General features: G+C 46.7%; 1 protein-coding gene across 11 annotated transcripts in view; it reads left to right on the top strand.

Annotated features, from left to right (window-relative positions):
- The window catches only part of LOC118079504 (serine/arginine repetitive matrix protein 2), a 129,821-nt gene that overhangs the window by 102,138 nt on the left and 8,842 nt on the right, over window positions 1-18,841 (top strand). For 6 of the 11 annotated variants that reach the window (XR_009558104.1, XM_060278305.1, XM_060278302.1 and 3 more), the window contains exons 6-15: window positions 57-433; window positions 948-1,144; window positions 3,476-3,537; window positions 4,133-4,174; window positions 5,178-5,524; window positions 6,564-6,886; window positions 10,038-10,099; window positions 10,695-10,736; window positions 11,491-12,131; window positions 12,794-13,429. Coding sequence is in view for 10 of the 11 variants with exons in the window: in XM_060278305.1 (XP_060134288.1) it covers window positions 57-433; window positions 948-1,144; window positions 3,476-3,537; window positions 4,133-4,174; window positions 5,178-5,524; window positions 6,564-6,886; window positions 10,038-10,099; window positions 10,695-10,736; window positions 11,491-12,131; window positions 12,794-13,429 (2,729 nt within the window). In the remaining variant the exon portion in view is untranslated. The remainder of the gene's footprint in view (window positions 1-56; window positions 434-947; window positions 1,145-3,475; window positions 3,538-4,132; window positions 4,175-5,177; window positions 5,525-6,563; window positions 6,887-10,037; window positions 10,100-10,694; window positions 10,737-11,490; window positions 12,132-12,793; window positions 13,430-18,841) is intronic. The other 5 variants (XM_060278306.1, XM_060278307.1, XM_060278308.1 and 2 more) reach the window with 3 other exon arrangements.

Here is an 18,841-nt window from a genome sequence, read left to right as displayed (position 1 = left end):
CTGCTTTTACATTTGAAAAAAAAAGTCATCCAAATCCTTTTTTCTGCCTCTTGCAGACATGAAGGTGATAAGAAGGAAAAGCATATTGCAATGCCATGCTCTACCAGTTCTAACTCAAATGCTTCACAACACTCAGTCCCTGGCCATGCCTCGAGTCAGACTCGGTCACGATCTAGGAGCCCAGACCCCCACAGCAGAAAACGGTCACGATCTAGGAGTTCTGAACGTAGCAGGAGAAAACGGTCACGATCTAGGAGTTCTGAACGTAGCAGGAGAAAACGGTCACGATCTAGGAGTTCTGAACGTTCCAGGAGAAAACAGTTACAATCTAGGATCCCCAGATGTAGGTCCAAGTCTTCAGAGCGACCCAGCTCAAGTTCTCAAAGCTCTTCTATCCAGAAGAGAGAACTTGGAAGATCAACTAGATCTCCAGGTAAGGTGGATGTTACAGATGCTTCAGTGACTGGGCTTCGGTTTTTTGTAAGCAGGATTTTGTGTGTGATAATGGCAGGCGTGTTGCAGTGGCTTTGGCTCAGTGAATAGTCTGTTCTGTCCTGGGTTTTCCCCACCTGGCTTTGTAGTTTCTACATTTGCTTAGTACAATGATCCTCTTTCACTCATGCAATGCATGGTAGAACTTTGTTGCAAATTTAGCTGTGACCAAGGATCAGGGGAGATATTCTGCTGCTTCACTGCAGTATTGTTGCCAAAGGTAGACCTGAAGTTGTTGAAATACAGTAGAGCATTCATGAACTGCAGGGAGGTGGGGGGTATTGGTTCCATTTTGTTCTTGTTTTTATTTATATCTTTTGGGTTTTTAATCATGTATTTTTATGTTGTGAACCACCCTGAGATATATGGATGGAGGGCAGTATAACAATTTAATAAATACTACTGCTAATAATAATAATAATAATGAGCCTCTTGCTTTTTCTCCCCCTCTTTAGCGTCCTCTGCAGAAGCAGGAAGCTCTAGGCAACCTCCAGCCAAATCTGATGTGGCAGAACAACCACCCAACACGTCAGATGCCCAGAAAGTGAAGAGATTGCCAACTCTGTCGATGATTAATGATTACTATGCTGCATCTCCAAAAATATTTCCACATGTGTGTTCTCTGTGTAATGTGGAATGTAGACATTTGAAGGTAAGTCAACCCCCCGCCCCCCATGATTACATACACAACATGTTCTATATACTGGGTTTAATTGACTTCTGGATATCTGTAGCTTGGGAATAAATACTGTGTGTGTCTGATTTGCACAATGTGACTGGCTATTTGTGCAGGTTTCACCCGTAAAAGCTGCCTTATGATAGACATGTTCTCATTCCCCTTTGGATTCCCAGTTTCCTCTACTGCAGACATCCCCAAACTTCGGCCCTCCAGATGTTTTGGACTACAATTCCCATCTTCCCTGACCACTGGTCCTGTTAGCTAGGGATCATGGGAATTGTAGGCCAAAACATCTGGAGGGCCGCAGTTTGGGGAATGCCTGCTCTGCTGCTTCCCCTGTCTATAATTAAACGTGCTCTAGTAGCTTCTGGGATCAAAGGAAGTTGGACTTCAAGTAGAAAGTGGATTAAGGTTGAAGTCTAGTCAGAAACATTGGTAAAGAAAGCGTTTATTATAGTACTAGCTGGCCCTGCCACACATGTGGCTCATCCGTGTGATTCCCCGCACCCTGTGCTGATCCCTGACGTATCATTCCCCCTTTCCCCCCCACCCCGGCTCCTCCCTGTGACTGGCCCCGCCGTGTCCTGACCTATCCCATCCTCTCCTCCCCCCACCCCCACCCTGGCGAGTCAGTACCTCCATTCGGCCTAGTCTGTAAAGGCTTCAGCCTAGTAGGTAAACGGGATATGAGGTGCTGTTGAGAGGGAAGGTTTTATAGGTGCAGTTCCAGTGTAGCCGCCGCGAGAGGGTGCTGGTTTGCAACCTAGTTCTTTTCTCAGCATGTATTTTTGTCTGAGTGGGGTGTTTTGAAACACGGTTTTTGGGGGTTTTACCTGGCAGAGGTGTGACATCTGTCTTAGCAAACTTTCCTATAGCCTTTGGACATTTGCATGTGATGTTGTGTCAAAATTTCACCTCAATCGGTCAAGCGGTTTTGGTAAAAAGTGGAAACACAACCACCTGCCCAGTTTACATTTCTATATATATAGATTAGAATGTAACATAAGAATGATAGATGACTCTGTTTTTTTCTAACTTTGAGCTGCTGTTGTCTATTTGAATATTAAATGCATTGCCCAATATTGAACATTGTCCAGTATTAAACTCATACACAGGATTGAAGGGCAGGTGAGTGTGTTTCTACTCTGCTGTAGAAACACAGATATATAAGCTAGGTGGCAAGTGGCTCCTTAAAGCAAGGTTGTAATTGGCAAAACGGAATGTCTACTTGCCATTTGGGGTCCAGACGGATCTATGTCTTATTTTTCAAATGATGGACTGACTCTGATTGATTCTCAGTTAAACAGCCAGCTAGTTCAAGTGACAGCCTTGAGCCAGATCAAGACCTTTGAGAACCTAAAGAAGAAAAATTTGATGCAGGGACTGTCCACCTATTCCTACCTCCTTTTCTGAATTGTGTCTAGAATTCTACAGGATGTGGTGTTAGTGTGTGAAAACTATCACGATCCAAGGATCCCCAGGCAGACACCTCCAGGTTGTGGAGACGTCAGGTGCCATCCTGACACCCAGGCATCTCCACTTGCTTGTAAGTGTCTGATATCTAGATGCAAAATGTGCTTGGCTCCTGGCGGGTTTTGAACACTGCCACGGATTCTCATGGCCTTAAAGGACGAGATCATGCAGTTTTATAGATGGAAGCCCCATCAATGGGTATTGGGCATATCACAAAGTGAAACTAATTGTTTTATTTTTTAAAAAAAATGTATGGTTTTTTTTTAAAAAAATAGTTGCTGGTGGGAGAAGCAGCAGCAGAGGAGGGCCCTTCTGTGGGTTTCTCAGAAGCATCTGGCTGACTGCTGCAGGAGATAATATTACAGTGGTATCTCGCTAGACGAATGCCTCACAAGACGAATTTTTCACAAGACAAATGCATTTTGCGATTTCAATGGAGACTCGCAAGACTTTTTTTTATTCGTCTTGCGAGGCACCCTATGGGAAACCGCACTTCAATGTGTTCCTATGGGAGCCGCTTGGCAAAATGAATTTTTCGCTATTCGAAGCGACTCGCGGGACGAATTAAATTAATCTTGCGAGGCATCACTGTATAATATAATAATAATTTATTATTTTTACCCCGCCCATCTGGCTGAGTCTCCCCAGCCACTCTGGGCAGCTCCCAATCAAATATTAAAACAATACAGCATTAAATATTAAAAACTTCTCTAAACAGGCTGCCTGTTTGGCAGAGATGGGATGCTCAACTAGGTGGAGCTTTGTTCTCATCTAGCAGCTAGGCTTTTTTGTGTTCTCATGCTGATTTCTTCCCTCCCTCGCTCCCTGTAGGACTGGAATCTGCACGTGGGTACTACTGCACACTCCGAGAAACGTGTTCAGCTACGCCAGCAGTAAGGCCTTTCATTTTAATTTACTGGGAATAGATTGAGGATTTGAAATGGTTTGAAAATGAATGCTTGGATACCTTAGGACTTTGCTAAAAGCAGCAGAGCCGTTGCTTACATGCCTTGCCACAAACCTCAGCCAAGGAAGTTGTGGGAGCTCACCTTTGAAGGAACGGTGCCTGCTCTAGGTTCTGTTTTGCATGAATTTGCAGAAGTGGTCTGTAGGCCGATAATGGAGCTGAACCAGGGAAGAAGGCTGAAGTTCAGTGGCATCTCATCTTGTGTTCTGTGGCTTTTAGATGCCTGTGGAGCATGAGCAGAGTTTTATGACGTGTGGCTTCAGGACAAACCACTTCTTGTAGGAGCTGGGACCTGAGTCTCATTCCAGGGAGCTTTTGGAAATCTGGGTCAAAGAGTCAGGGAACCCTTGTGGAATCATCTTTAAACTTCCCCAGAAGATCAGTAGTAAGAGATAATAATTTGGATAAAAGGGAGAGAAATAATTGACAGTTTAGAAACTTTCTTGAAAGATAATGGAATGGAATACATGTACTGTGTCAAATGAATAACACAGCTGTTTTGCTGGCTTTTCTTGAAACAGGTATCCTGACTGGAATCCAGAAGACTGCTCTTTGTTGCAGAGGTAACCTTTTGATCTCCACATGAATACTCAGTAATGAGAATTAGGCTGCAGCATTCTCAATTCCCTGTGGTCCCTGATGTTGTGGGTTTTCTGAGACATTTTGAATGGGAAATTTGCATCAGGGCATTCTGCACTGGGACATTTTCTGATGCCCAGGAAAGTGATCTCTGATCTAATTCTGGTCTTTCATTGTATTTAGTAGAGAAAACTCGAAACTGTAAAACTTTCAAGTATCTGCAGTTGGCTCATGTTCACTGCCTGCTTAGGGACTATGTAACAAAAACACTCCTGTAGAAAAAGTAGCACAACACACACATATAATATTTTCTGCCCCGGGTTCCTGGTTGTCACTGACCAGTACATGGAGGAGCTGCTTAACTCAGACTGCAGGCCCTCGTGTCTTTGTTCTAAGGCTCTAGGGCAGGCATGGGAAAACTCCAGCCCTCCAGATGTTTGGGACTGCAATTCCCAAGATCCCTGACCGCTGGTCCTGGTAGCTAGGGATGATGGGAAATGTAGTCCCAAACATCTGGAGGGCCGGAGTTTGCCTATGCCTGCTCTAGGGGCCAGCTGACTGAGCAGCTGTGCGTTGCACTGGAGCTAAGCCACTAGCAGGCAGTTAACCATTCCCAGTGCAGGTGGCAGCCATAATTTTCTGGTATGAAGCTGGGCATTCTGTTGCCAGCACCTGAGTTCCTTAAGTCATTGGATGCTGCAGGCCCATCAGCTTGGAGCAGTCAGGAGTGCAGATATGATTTTTTTAGGGAAAGAGAGCTTTCCAAGTGCCCCTCTCCCTGTTTTATTTTTAAACTTTAAGGAATTAAATGGTTTTTTAAACACTGCAGCCGTATTTTGTAGGCTTTTGATGCTTTTAGCTTTTAACTCTGAGAGTTCCTACTTCTAGCTGATTTCCATTTGCAGAAATATCATCTTGGCAGATCTGATTTCTGCTTTTACATTTGAAAAAAAAGTCATTCAAATCCTTTTTTCCTGTCTCTTGCAGACATGAAGGTGCTAAGAAGGAAAAGCATATTGCAATGCCATGCTCTACCAGTTCTAACTCAAATGCTTCACAACACTCAGTCCCTGGCCATGCTTCGAGTCAGACTCGGTCACGATCTAGGAGTTCTGAACGTAGCAGGAGAAAACGGTCACGATCTAGGAGTTCTGAACGTAGCAGGAGAAAACGGTCACGATCTAGGAGTTCTGAACGTAGCAGGAGAAAACGGTCACGATATAGGAGCCCCAGATGTAGGTCCTTGTCTTCAAAGCGACCAAGCTCCCCCAGCTCGAGTTCTCAAATCTCTTCTACCCGGAGGAGAGAATTGGGAAGATCAACTAGATCTCCAGGTAAGGTGGATGTTACAGATGCTTCAGTGACTGGGCTTCCTTTTTTTGTAAACAGGATTATTTGTGTGATAATGGCAGGCGTGTTGCAGTGGCTTTGGCTCAGTGAATAGTCTGTTCTGTTCTGGGTTCCCCCCCCCCCCCCCCCGGCTTTGTCATTCTGTCAATATATAGGTGAAACTTGGAAACTTAGAATATCGTCAAAAAGTGCATTTATTTCAGTAATGCAACTTAAAAGGTGAAACCAATATATGAGATAAATACATGAAATGCAAAGCAACATATGTCAAACCTTTATTTGTTGTAATTGTAATGATTTGTCATTAGACGGGTCAATTATAAATGGAATGTAATTAATGCAATGTAATAGCGATTTTCTTTTTTGTATTATGATAACTATTTGTTATATTACAGTGGAATTTCCAAAATAAAGTATTTGTAAAAATTAAAAGAAACAAAAAAATAATAAGTTGCATTATTGAAATAAATGCACTTTTCGACGATATTCTAATTTTCCGAGTTTCACCTGTAATGCCTGCCAAGGAGACTAAGCTTGTTCCTATATTGCATTGTGTGAGTGAATCTGCAACCCAGTTCAGAAGGGGATGTTGGTTGATCTCAGCCATTTCACTGCTCTGGAGTCTCCCCCACCTGCTTTGTAGTTTCTTCATTTGCTTAGTACAATTATCCTCTTTCACTCATGCTATGCAGGGTAGAACTTGGTTGCAAATTCAGCTGTGACCAAGGATCAGGGAAAATATTCTGCTGCTTCACTGCAGTATTGTTGCCAAAGGTAGACCTGGAGTTGTTGAAATAGAGCGTTGATGAACTGCAGGGAGGTGGGGGGTATTGGTTCTATTTTGTTCTTGTTTTTATTTTATATATTTTGGGTTTTTAATCATATATTTTTATGTTGTGAACCACCCTGAGATATATGGATGGAGGGCGGTATAACAATTTAATAAATACTACTACTACTACTACTACTACTAATAATAATAATAATAATAATGAGCCACTTGCTTTTTCTCCCCCTCTGTAGCGTCCTCTGCAAAAGCAGGAAGCTCCAGGCAACCTCCAGCCAAATCTGGTGTGGGAGAACAACCACCCAACAAGTCAGAGCATCCACTGCAGACAAATCCCGGCCATCAGAAGCTGCCCAAGAAGGAGGGAGCAACACTGGAACAAGGAGACAGGCAACCTCCAGCGAAATCTGGTGTGGGAGAACAAGCACCCAACAAGTCAGATGCCCAGAAGCTGAAGAGATTGCCAACTCTGTCGATGATTAATGATTACTATGCTGCATCTCCAAGAATATTTCCACATATGTGTTCTCTGTGTAATATAGAATGTAGACATTTGATGGTGAGTCCTTCCCCGTCCCCCGATTACATACATTTGTACAAAATGTGTTCTATGTACTGGGTTTAATTGACTTCTGGATATCTCTAGATTTTATTCCCATAAGATGTCCAACAATCAAGACACTTGGGAATAAATACTGTGTGTGTCTAATTTGCACAATGTGACTGGCTGTTTCTGCAGGTTTCACCTGTAAAAGCTGCCTTAAGATAGACATGTTCTCATTTCGCTTTGGATTCCCAGTTCCCTCTACTGCTTTATCTGTATTGTAGCTTCTGGGATGAAAGGAAGTTGGACTTCAAGTAGACAGTGAATTAAGGTTTAAGTCTAGTCAGAAACATTGGTATAGAAAGCATTTATTATAGCATTAGAATGTAACATGAGAATCATAGAAGACTGTCTTATCTAACCTTGAGCTGCTGTTCTCCATTTGAATATTAAATGCATTGCCCAGTATTGAACGTTGTCCAGTATTAAACTCATACACAGGATTGAGGGGCAGGTGAGTGTGTTTCTACTCTGCTGTAGAAACTCAGATATATAAGCTAGGTGACAAGTGGCTCTTTAAACGGATCTAAGTCTTATTTTTCAAATGATGGACTGACTGTGATTGATTCTCAGTTAAACATCCGGCTAGTTCAATGACAACCTTGAGCCAGGTTAAGAACTTTGAGCACCTAAATGTCAGGGGATTGCTGCGGCTACTCCTGAGTAAAGACACTCCAGCCCGCTCCGTCTTTAAGGGTTTTATTATGCATACTATTTACAGTGCAGAGATAACAGAAAACATGACCTTCTAGACCAGGCATGTCAAACCTGCGGCCCTCCAGATGTTTTGGACTACAATTCCCATCTTCCCCAACCACTGGTTCTGCTAGCTAGGGATCATGGGAGTTGTAGGCCAAAACATCTGGAGGGCCGCAGGTTTGACATGCCTGTCCTAGACACTTGCAGAATCCGGCAATGGCGCCCTTCTGCTTCGGGGCCAGCATAAAATCTTGGGCACCCCGAAACGCCGTTCTCTAACCCTGCATTTGGTCGGATGCCTCAATTCAGGCGCTGGAAGGGGCTGTGCTCCCTCTTCCACTTGTTGGCTAGGGCAGTGCCGGGACTCTGCTACATCGCTGAGCCTTCCCTCCTCCACTTGTTGGCTTGAGCGGTGCAAGGGCTTAGATACCTCACTGAGCCTTCCCTCCTCCATTCCGCTTCCCGCTGCTACCGCTCTCGCTGGGCGAAGTGCTGGTCAGGATGATGGGCGGAGGCTCCCTGTAGGGAGCCCCCCCCCCCTGACAAAAAAGAAGAAAAATCACTTGATGCAGGGACATCCACATATATACTGGCTTATTCCTACCTCCTTTTCTGAATGGTGTCACGGACCAAAATATAACTGAATTCTTCAGGATGTGGTGTTAGTGTGTGAGAACTATCGCGATACAAGGATCCCTGGGCAGGCACCTCCAGGTTGTGGAGACGTCAGGTGCCACGCGTTGCTGTGGCCATTTTGAAAAATTGGAAATAGAAATTTAATGTTGTAAAGTTTTAGAATATTACAACACTTGTTGATAGACAATATTTTTTGTTGTTCCATTGCTTGTTAAGATAGAGGGATTTTCTGGTGTTTCAACTCTTGAACATGCAACATACAATTTTCCATGTGAGAAGCTTTCTGTTTGTAGATCCAAGCCGCAGAATTTCAAAGATTGGCCTTGAGATTTGTTGATGGTAATTGCAAATGCTATTCGAATGTTGTTGTTTAGTCGTTTAGTCGTGTCCGACTCTTCGTGACCCCATGGACCATAGCACGCCAGGCACTCCTGTCTTGCACTGCCTCCCGCAGTTTGGTCAAACTCATGTTCATAGCTTCGAGAACACTGTCCAACCATCTTGTCCTCTGTCGTCCCCTTCTCCTAGTGCCCTCAATCTTTCCCAACATCAGGGTCTTTTCCAAGGATTCTTCTCTTCTCATGAGGTGGCCAAAGTATTGGAGCCTCAGCTTCATGATCTGTCCTTCCAGGGAGCACTCAGGGCTGATTTCCTTAAGAATGGATAGGTTTGATCTTCTAGCAGTCCATGGGACTCTCAAGAGTCTCCTCCAGCACCATAATTCAAATAGGGATTCGAATAGGGAATGGTGATCTTTTTAATAGAAATGGTATATCTGTAGGAATGACAGGAATGCGTGGAATGAGGACATCTTCACCTTTGAAAGGTCCTGTCAAGGTTGTTGCTTCAATTAAGTTGGGGGCGGGCTGCCTCTCAGGTCTCTTATCCGCTGGCTGGCTGAGTATGTTGGGCCCAGCCTGACCTGGGGGCGTGTGCTCTGGCCTGGCCTCGGGGCGTGGGGTTTTTGCGGTTCTGTTTGTGACAGGAGCTGGTTCGGCCGCCCGTTTTTGGGGGGCCATTAGCTCCATCGCTGCCTTGGCCTTTGGGGCGGGCTGCCTCTTGGGCCTCGGTTCCGTTGGCGGTTGTGGCTGTTTGGCCTGGCCTGGCCTCGAGGCGTGGAAGGTTTTATAGCTGCAGTACCAGTGTACGCACCGCTAGAGGGCGATGTTTTGCAACCTTTGACTTTACCTGTGTCAGGTATGATATATGTATAATCTATATATATGCAAACACTCCAACATCCGCATGGAACGTTGTGTCAAACTTTCAAAGCAATTGGTCAAGCAGTTTCCAAGAAAAGTGGAAAGCCCCAAACATGGACCTTTTACATTTTTATATACAGTGGTACCTCAACATCCGAATGCCTCGACTTCCTAAGGATTCGACTTATGAAGTCGGCAAACCCGAAGGTATTTTCACCGCACGCGCGTTCTGCGCCGAAGCGCAAAATAGCACTTTGCGCAGGTGCAAAATGGACGCTTCAACATCCGAAGGTTTCGACTTACGAAGAGCGCCGCGGAACGGATCGCCTTCGTAAGTTGAGGTACCACTGTATATAGATGTATATACCGCTATGTGTGGGTTTTTTTTAAAAAAAAATTGCTGGTGGGAGAAGCAGCAGCAGAGGAGGGCCCTTCTGCGGGTTTCTCAGAAGCATCTGGCTGACTGCTGCAGGAGATGGGATGCTGGACTAGGTGACGCTTTGTTCTCATCTAACAGGCAGGCTTTTTGTGTTCTCACGCTAATTTCTTCCCTCCCTCGCTCCCTGTAGGGCTGGAATCTGCACGTGAGCACTACTGCACACTCCGAGAAATGTGCTCAGCTACGCCAGCAGTAAGGCCTTTCATTTTAATTTACTGGGAATAGATTGAGGATTTGAAATGGTTTGAAAATGAATGCTTGGATACCTTAGGACTTTGCTAAAAGCAGCAGAGCCGTTGCTTACATGCCTTGCCACAAACCTCAGCCAAGGAAATTGTGGGAGCTCACCTTTGAAGGAATGGTGCCTGCTCTAGGTTCTGTTTTTCCTGAATTTGTAGAAGTGGTCTGTAGGCCAATTATGGAGCTGAACCAGGGAAGAAGGCGGAAGCTCAGTGGCATCTCATCTTGTGTTCTGTGGCTTTTAGATGCCTGTGGAGCATGAGCAGAGTTTTATGACGTGTGGCTTCAGGACAAACTAGTTCTTGGAGGAGCTGGGACCTGAGTCTCATGCCAGGGAGCTTTTGGAAATCTGGGTCAAAGAGTCAGGGAACCCTTCTGGAATCATCTTTAAACTTCCCCAGAAGATCAGTAGTAAGAGATAATAATTTGGACAAAAGGGAGAGAAATAATTGACAGTTTAGAAACTTTCCTGAAAGATAATGGAATGGAATACATGTACTGTGTCAAATGAATAACACAGCTGTTTCGCTGGCTTTCCTTGAAACAGGCATCCTGACTGGAATCCAGAAGACTGCTCTTTGTTACAGAGGTAACCTTTTAATCTCCACTTGAATACTCAGTAATGAGAATTAGGCTGCAGCAATCTCAATTCCCTGTGGTCCCTGATGGTGTGGGTTTTCGGAGATATTTTGAATGGGAAATTTGCATCAGGGCATTCTGCACTGGGACATTTTCTGATGCCCAGGAAAGTGATCTCTGATCTAATTCTGGTCTTTCATTGTATTTAGTAGAGAAAACTCAAAAGTGTAAAACATTCAAGTATCTGCAGTTGGCTCATGTTCACTGCCTGCTTAGGGACTATGTAACAAAAACACTTCTGCAGAAAAAGTAACATAACACACACACACACACAATATTTTCTGCCCCAGGTTCCTGGTTGTCACTGACCAGTACATGTAGGAGCTGCTTAACTCATACTGCAGACCCTTGTGTCTTTGTTCTAAGGTTCCAGGGCAGGGATAGGCAAACTCCGGCCCTCCAGATGTTTGGGACTACAATTCCAATCATCCCTGACCGCTGGTCCTGTTAGCTAGGGATGATGGGAATTGTATTCCCAAACATCTGGAGGGCTGGAGTTTGCCTATCCCTTTAAGGAATTGAATGGTTTTTAAACACTGCAGCCGTATTTTGTAGGCTTTTGATGCTTTTAGCTTTAACTCTGAGAGTTCCTACTCCTAGCTGATTTCCATTTGCAAAAATAACATCATGGCAGATCTGATTTCTGCTTTTACATTTGAAAAAGAAAAGTCATTCAAATCCTTTTTTTCCCCTGCCTCTTGCAGAGATGAAGGTGATAAGAAGGAAAAACATATTGCAATGCCATGCTCTACCAGTTCTAACTTGAATGCTTCACAACACTCAGTCCCTGGCCATGCCTCGAGTCAGACTCGGTCACAATCTAGGAGCCCTGGGCCCCACAGCAGAAAACGGTCACGATCTAGGAGTTCTGAACGTAGCAGGAGAAAACGGTCACGATCTAGGAGTTCTGAACGTAGCAGGAGAAAACGGTCACGATCTAGGAGTTCTGAACGTAGCAGGAGAAAACGGTCACGATCTAGGAGTTCTGAACGTAGCAGGAGAAAACGGTCACGATCTAGGAGTTCTGAACGTAGCAGGAGAAAACGGTCACGATCTAGGAGTTCTGAACGTAGCAGGAGAAAACGGTCACGATCTAGGAGTTCTGAACGTAGCAGGAGAAAACGGTCACGATCTAGGAGTTCTGAACGTAGCAGGAGAATACAGTCACAATATAGGAGTTCTCAGCATTGCAGGAGAACACAGTCACAATCTAGGAGTTCTGAAGGTTGCAGAACACAGTTACGATCTAGGATCCCCAGATGTAGGTCTTCAGAGCGACCCAGCTCAAGTTCTCAAAGCTCTTCTATCCAGAGGAGAGAACTAGGAAGATCAACTAGATCTCCAGGTAAGGTGGATGTTACAGATGCTTCAGTGTCTGGGCTTCAGTTTTTTGTAAGCAGGATTATGTGTGTGATAATGGCAGGCGTGTTGCAGTGGCTTTGGCTCAGTGAATAGTCTGTTCTGTTCTGGGTTTTCTCCCCCTGGCTTTGTCATTGTGTCAATATAATGTCTCCCAAGGAGACTAAGCTTGTTCCTATATTGCATTGTGTGAGTGACTCTGCAACCCATTTCAAAAGGGGATGTTGGTTGATCTCAGCCATTTCACTGCTCTGGAGTCTCCCCCACCTGCTTTGTAGTATTTACACTTGCTTAGTACAATGATCCTCTTTCACTCATGCTATGCAGGGTAGAACTTGGTTGCAAATTCAGCTGTGACCAAGGATCAGGGAAAATATTCTGCTGCTTCACTGCAGTATTGTCCCCGAAGGTAGACCTGAAGTTGTTGAAATAGAGTGTTGATGAACTGCAGGGAGGTGGGGGGGGTATTGGTTCTATTTTGTTCTTGTTTTTATTTTATATCTTTTGGGTTTTTAATCATGTATTTTTATGTTGTGAACCACCCTGAGATATATGGATGGAGGGCGGTATAACAATTTAATAAATACTACTGCTAATAATAATAATAATAATAATAATGAGCCACTTGCTTTTTCTCCCCCTCTTTAGCGTCCTCTGCAAAAGCAGGAAGCTCCAGGCAACCTCCAGCCAAACCTGATGTGGGAGAACAACCACCCAACAAGTCAGAGCATCCACTGCAGACAAATCCCGGCCATCAGAAGCTGCCCAAGAAGGAGGGAGCAACACTGGAACAAGGAGACCGGCAACCTCCAGCCAAATCTGGTGTGGGAGAACAACCACCCAACAAGTCAGAGCATCCACTGCAGACAAATCCCGACCATCAGAAGCTGCCCAAGAAGGAGGCAGCCACACAGGAACAAGGAGACCAGCAACGTGAAGATCTGTTGCACTTGGTATTGACGCCTCTTGCAGAACAAAGTGTCATGCAGGCCCTGTCGGTGCTGCAGTCTGGAGGTGTAGTGGGTGCTGGACTCGCCCAAGGAACGAGCTTGCCCCCACTTCCTCCTGTGCAGATCGATCCAGCATCCCTATCCCTTGTCTCCATGATGCAGCTGGTTGCAACACAGGTGGTGGAAGCTGCCTTAGCCTCCAAGGAGACCTCAAGTGTGCAGGGAAGACCAAGTGTGGCTGGAAGTCCCCAGTTAAGTATTCCTGCAGAAAGCGAAGAAAAGAAGCAGGAGGGCAGTCAGGAAGTGGTGCCAGGATTTGTTCCTTCTTGCTCAGGTGAGGAATTGTTGGGAAGGGGCTGAGGGTGGGTCTGGCTGTAGAGGGAGGTTGTTTTGTGTTGCAGGTCTCTTGTCAAGACTTGCATTGGTGATATAATGGAAGAGAAGCTTGCATGTGTAGCACAAACCCTGCTCAAATTCAGGACTGCCCTGAGATCCAGCCGGCTTCTAGTGGTGAACACACCTGTGCTACGTTTCTATCCTCCAGTGAGCTCAAGGCGACACACATGCTTCTTCCCCTCCTCATTTCACCCCACAACAACCCTGAGAGGCTGTGACTGGCCCAACATCACCCACAGAGTTTAAGGCTGAGTGCGGATTTGAACTCGGGTCTCCCTGACCCTAGTCCAGCACTCTCACCACTGCACCACGCTGACTCTCGGGCCAGTGAGGATAAGTTCTAGTTGAGGCTTCAAGAGCCGTGCCAGGAGCATTGCTGTTTAGGTGTTCTCATTGCTGTGGATGGATCTTTTGTGCTTCAAATACAGCTTGATGGAGAATCAAGCGATTCTCAAGGAAAACGGAAGTAATGAAGTCAGATCAGGGTTGTGTCAGGGCACATGTTGCTTATATTGTCTTTTGAGGTTTTGCTGAACAGGAAGCTACAGGTGTTCAAGTATGGTAACTGAGTATGGAAAGGCTTGCAAGAGTTTATAATCCTCCAGTTCTCTTTCGCAGAGAGTTTGTGGATAGTATCACATCTAGATATTTTGCTATGGGTCAGGGATTATGGGAGCTGGGAGTTGGACTAGAGGACTCTTGGGGACTTCTCCAACTCTACAATTATATGATTCCATTAACAGCACCTGGATGGCACCAGGATCCCCTATTCTTGACATAGCCCAGCACTGCCATGGACATGGGGTGAGTCAGAGATTTGCTTGCAGGTCACCAGTCTGGGTGATTGAAGTGGATTGTAAATGCACCAGAGTGTTCTCTTTATTCAGTCATATGGGGTGGGGTGAGCATTCTTTAATGGAATCACAAATCCTTTGAATTGTGGAGTTGGAACGGAACCCAAAGGGCCATCTAGTACAACCCGCTGCATTGCAGGACTTGCATGGATGCTTTATAGGTCTCATTTTTTTAGGACAGCTGGGGTTGCCTCATCAGCTGCCTTGGGGGGCTTCGAAAAGTCAGTAGCACAGCCCCAGGGAGGTGCTAGTCATTTCCCTACAATTATAGAATCATAGAATTGTAGAGTTGGAAAGGACCACGAGAGTCATCTAGTCCAACCTGCTGCAATGCAGGAATATTTTGCCCAATGTGGGACTTGAACCCCTGTCCCTGAGATCAAGAGCCTCATGGCCTACCAACTGAGCTACATAGGCTGCACTCAAAGGGGTACTTGGAGGCATCACTGGCGGCATTATGTTGACTTTGTTTGTTTAGTTGCAGCCCCTGCCCATAAGGTTTTCTGGACACAGTTGTGTGCCATGCAAGGAAGTGCATGCTGGCGTCTGGGAGAGGATCCCACCTTGGGCTGGGTCACAGGCTGCACGTCGTGTGGCTGGGTTAGGAGGACATGAATAGGGAGCGGCTGGTGCCCCTGCTTTGGCAGCAGGCAGCGGCCCTCCAGATGTTACCCTGCAGATGGGCGAGAATCACCTGGGCACACAGAAAGGCATAGAGCTCAACAGGAACATACAGAGCGACTTGGTCTGGTGCATCGAGCAGTTCCCAGGAGCTGAGATCATCTGGTCTGCTCTGTTGCAGAGGCTTTGTTGGAAAGACATCAGTGCGCCTGCAAAGATTAATCGTGCACTGGGGAAAATCAAAGAGGGTGATCACATTCTTTGTGACGTCCCGTGGCCGGGCATTTATTTTGATTGCTCTGAAGTACATGGAAGATGGCTTTAAATCTCTCAGACAAGGGCATTTAGTCAACAAACGGCACGTGGAAGAAGTTTGGGTGTTTGGGAAAGGACTCTTCAGGCCCCTACATGAAAGTCCTCAATACACAAAGTAAAGTGTGTATTTCCTTTCTCCATCACATTTCGAGGAGAGAGGAAAGGAGGGAGGGGGAAATACCCACACACCCAACTGTGGACTTGATTACCTCCAGGCGATTCCCAGTTGACAAAGTGCCTGTCTCCCAAATATTTTTGTCGTTACCATTTGAATGTTGTTTTTTCTTTATCTCCATTGTCTGCTAGGAGCAAACTGTTTAAATGCAAATGGTTCCCCTCCTTCTGTCTCCCCCATCCCACCCCTCAAACACACCCACACACACCCACACACCCAGATGGCCTTGGAAAGAAAAGGGCATCCCTTGTTTTTATTTTTCCGAGCGACGTTATTTATTTACTCTAGGCCCTATCTTGGAGGAAATAGGGTGAACAGAGGGGATCTCTGAGGTGGGGAAGGAGGCAAAGAGGCAAAAAATAAAGAAGTTCAGCCGGGAGACATGATTGAACCCTAAGCAGGAAAACATTGTGTGCCCCCCCCCTCAAAAAAACCAACAAAACACGAAACCAGCAGCGGAGCCTTCCCTCCCTCCCTGCTCCGCACCAGTTTTCACCTGCCCGACAGCTGCCAGCAAACAATGCCTAACTGGGGTGTGGAAGGCGAGAGGGAGGGAGGGAGCTGGAGGTGGCACCGCCGCCATGTCCAGCTCACCTCAATGCTTCCACAGCCCTGCAGGCAGGCAGCCTGGGCACACCTCGCCTCTCGCAGGGGGGCGGTTGGCCATGAGGGGAACCCAGAGGGTGCAAGGACTCTCACTGAGAGGAGGCTGAGGGGCACCCGGCAAAGACCCCGCGCGGCCACGTGCTTTGCAATCTACCCCGGGGCTGCCCAGACGGGGAGGAGTTTGATGGGGAAGGGACGGGCAGCCCTCCCCGTTTCCCCTCTCCAGGCTCCTCCGCGGGTGATTTTCCTTGGCCCAGCTCCTGGCCGATCTCCTCACCGCCGCAGCCCCTCCTCGCTTTCCTCCTGCACTCACCTCGCCGGTGTGCGTCCTCTAGGCTTCCTTCCAAGAGCGCTTCCGGGAAGGCAGCGTTTGCAAGAATCACGCTTCTTCGTCTCGCCCTCTCTCCTCCCGACCTCTTGGCAATCCCGACTCTTTTTCTTGGTTGCTCATCGCGCTTTTTTCCCCACCCCACATCCAGGGGCAGGAGGGGATGCTTCTCCAGCCGGTGCCAAGCAAGGCTTTTTACTGGGCGGCGGGGCTCGGCTTGGGAGTTGCGGGGTGTGTGTGTGCCGAGTCTCACCCCCCCTCCAGGGTGGCACCTAGGGCGGCCCGCCCCCATTGCCCCCTTGCTACGCCCCTGCCTGTCGACTCTAGGAAGCTGCCAATGAGAAAAACATGGCCTGTTCCAACCCAGCTGTGTGCATGGATTCCTGAAGTTGGTGCGAAAGATTGCAAAAACTGAAGACGTCAGAACAGAAAATTCACAGGATGGCAAAATGCAGGAGAACATGCTGTCTCCTTGGAGAGCACCGAACAATGCAAGGCTTTGCACCTGAGACAGTGGATTTCTGGCATGTCTGTACAAAGAAATGGCCCGTGCAAGACTGTGGAATGAGCGCAAATAGTGCAGGCCTTGCTGTTTAACCCCTTGAAGTTCTGTGGGTAGATACAGAAATTAGTCCAATTCTTGGTTTGGAAACCATATAACTCAGGAAATAGTTTTCTGGGGGCTCAGTTCACCCTTCCCTTTGACATTCTAGTATACCCCGAAATTTTTGGGGCTGTGTTTTATTGGGCAGCTCTATAAACAGAAATTGCTCCAAGCATGTAGACAAGGGAGCTTGTGAATAAAGGGCCAGGGAAGACCCCCCCCCCCGAGGTGTGAAGAAGACCCTCAAGTAATGCGGCAGCTCCTCCAATGCAGTTGAAGAGGGATTTGGCTCTTTACATTATAGTTTATTATTTGCACATTGACCTTTCCAAAGCTCACCCATCTGGCGGTGGGCCCAATTTGCGGCCTGGCATGGGGTAACCCCGGCTCTTGGAGCTGGGCCTGCCCTCTGTGCCGCAGAGCGATGGGGTGCCCGCCAAAACCCCAGTTCAAATAGACCAGGCATGTCCAACAGGTAGATTGTGATCTACCGGTAGATTGTGGGGTGTTCCTGGTAGATCTTTGGCCCCTCAGTGATCTCCCCGCAAAAACAAAAACAACTGTGCCTTCCCCAAAAATCTCAACAACTGTGGATTCCTTAAAAAAAAACCTCTACAACTTTGGTAGATCACTGCCAGATTTTTTATACTGTGAGTAGATTGCAGACTATTGGGAGTTGGATGTCCCTGAAATAGACAAATTGGCATTGTGGGGGGCATGGCCAGAGGAGTAGACCAAGGGTGAGCGGGCTTCATCTGGTCTGTGGCCGTAAAAGGAGGGTGGAACCAGCGTTGGACGCACATTCAGCTAGGGAATCCGATGTGCTGAAATATATGGTGTATCTTAAATTGAAAGGCCTGGCCCTTAATACCATGAGCCTTCACAGGGCAGCTGTCTCTTATTCAGCAAATGTTAAAAATTGCCGGATGGCGACGTGCACACCCAGCAGTGCCCGACACAAGTACAGTGGTACCTCGACTTACGAAGGCGATCCGTTCCGCAGCGCTCTTTGGATGTCAAATCCTTCGTAAGTCGAAGCATCCATTTTGCGCATGAGCAGACCGCGCGTGCCGCTTCTGCGCATGCGCAGACTGTGCACGCGGCAAAAATATTTCCGGGTTTGCGGACTTCGTAAGTCGAAACCTTCGTAAGTCGAGGTACCACTGTAGTGATGTGAGGTGAGAATATTCTCCGGAGAATATTCTCGACAATTTAGCATCGCTAGACATAAGGAAGCCTATTACTGTAGATACATTGTGGGCTGTTCAATTTTGTGCACATATTTTGAAGCCTTCAGTACCTTTTTGGACTGGGCATTGCATGCCAAGACTGTCTTGAGGGGTGTGTCCCATTACCTAGACTATTTTTTGTTGATTTCATCAGCAGATTCTAATGATTGCCTGCTATTGTTGCAGGCATTCAGTGCCTTAACCAGTGAGATGGGTGTCCCATTGGCAGCAGATAAAACTGAGGGCCCTTCTACAAGGTTGTCCTATCTGGGTATCCAGCTGGATACGGTTGCACAGACATCCTCCTTGCCGGAGGAAAAATGGTCTGCCCTCTGTGACGTTATTATTGATTTTCTGCCCCGGGAAAAGGTTACCCTTAGGCAAATCTAGTCCCTGCTGGATCACTTGAATTTTGCCTGTAGAGTGGTCGCCCCGGGTCGCTCATTTTGCGCCTGTTTGGCAGGCTTTCAACTGGCCTGAGGTATCCACATCATAGGGTTTGCTTGCCTAGCGAGGTCAAGGTGGACCTCAAGATTTGGCTGGAATTCCTTAGGGAATTTAAAGGGGTATCCTTGTGGCAGGATACTTTGAACTTGAGGTGTGATTTCCAGGTCCATT

Source organism: Zootoca vivipara, chromosome 9 (genome assembly GCF_963506605.1).
Source record: "Zootoca vivipara chromosome 9, rZooViv1.1, whole genome shotgun sequence".
Taxonomy (NCBI): Eukaryota; Metazoa; Chordata; class Lepidosauria; order Squamata; family Lacertidae; genus Zootoca; species Zootoca vivipara.
The sequence above is the reverse complement of the archived record's forward strand: the minus strand, read 5'-3'. Positions and strand labels throughout refer to the sequence as shown.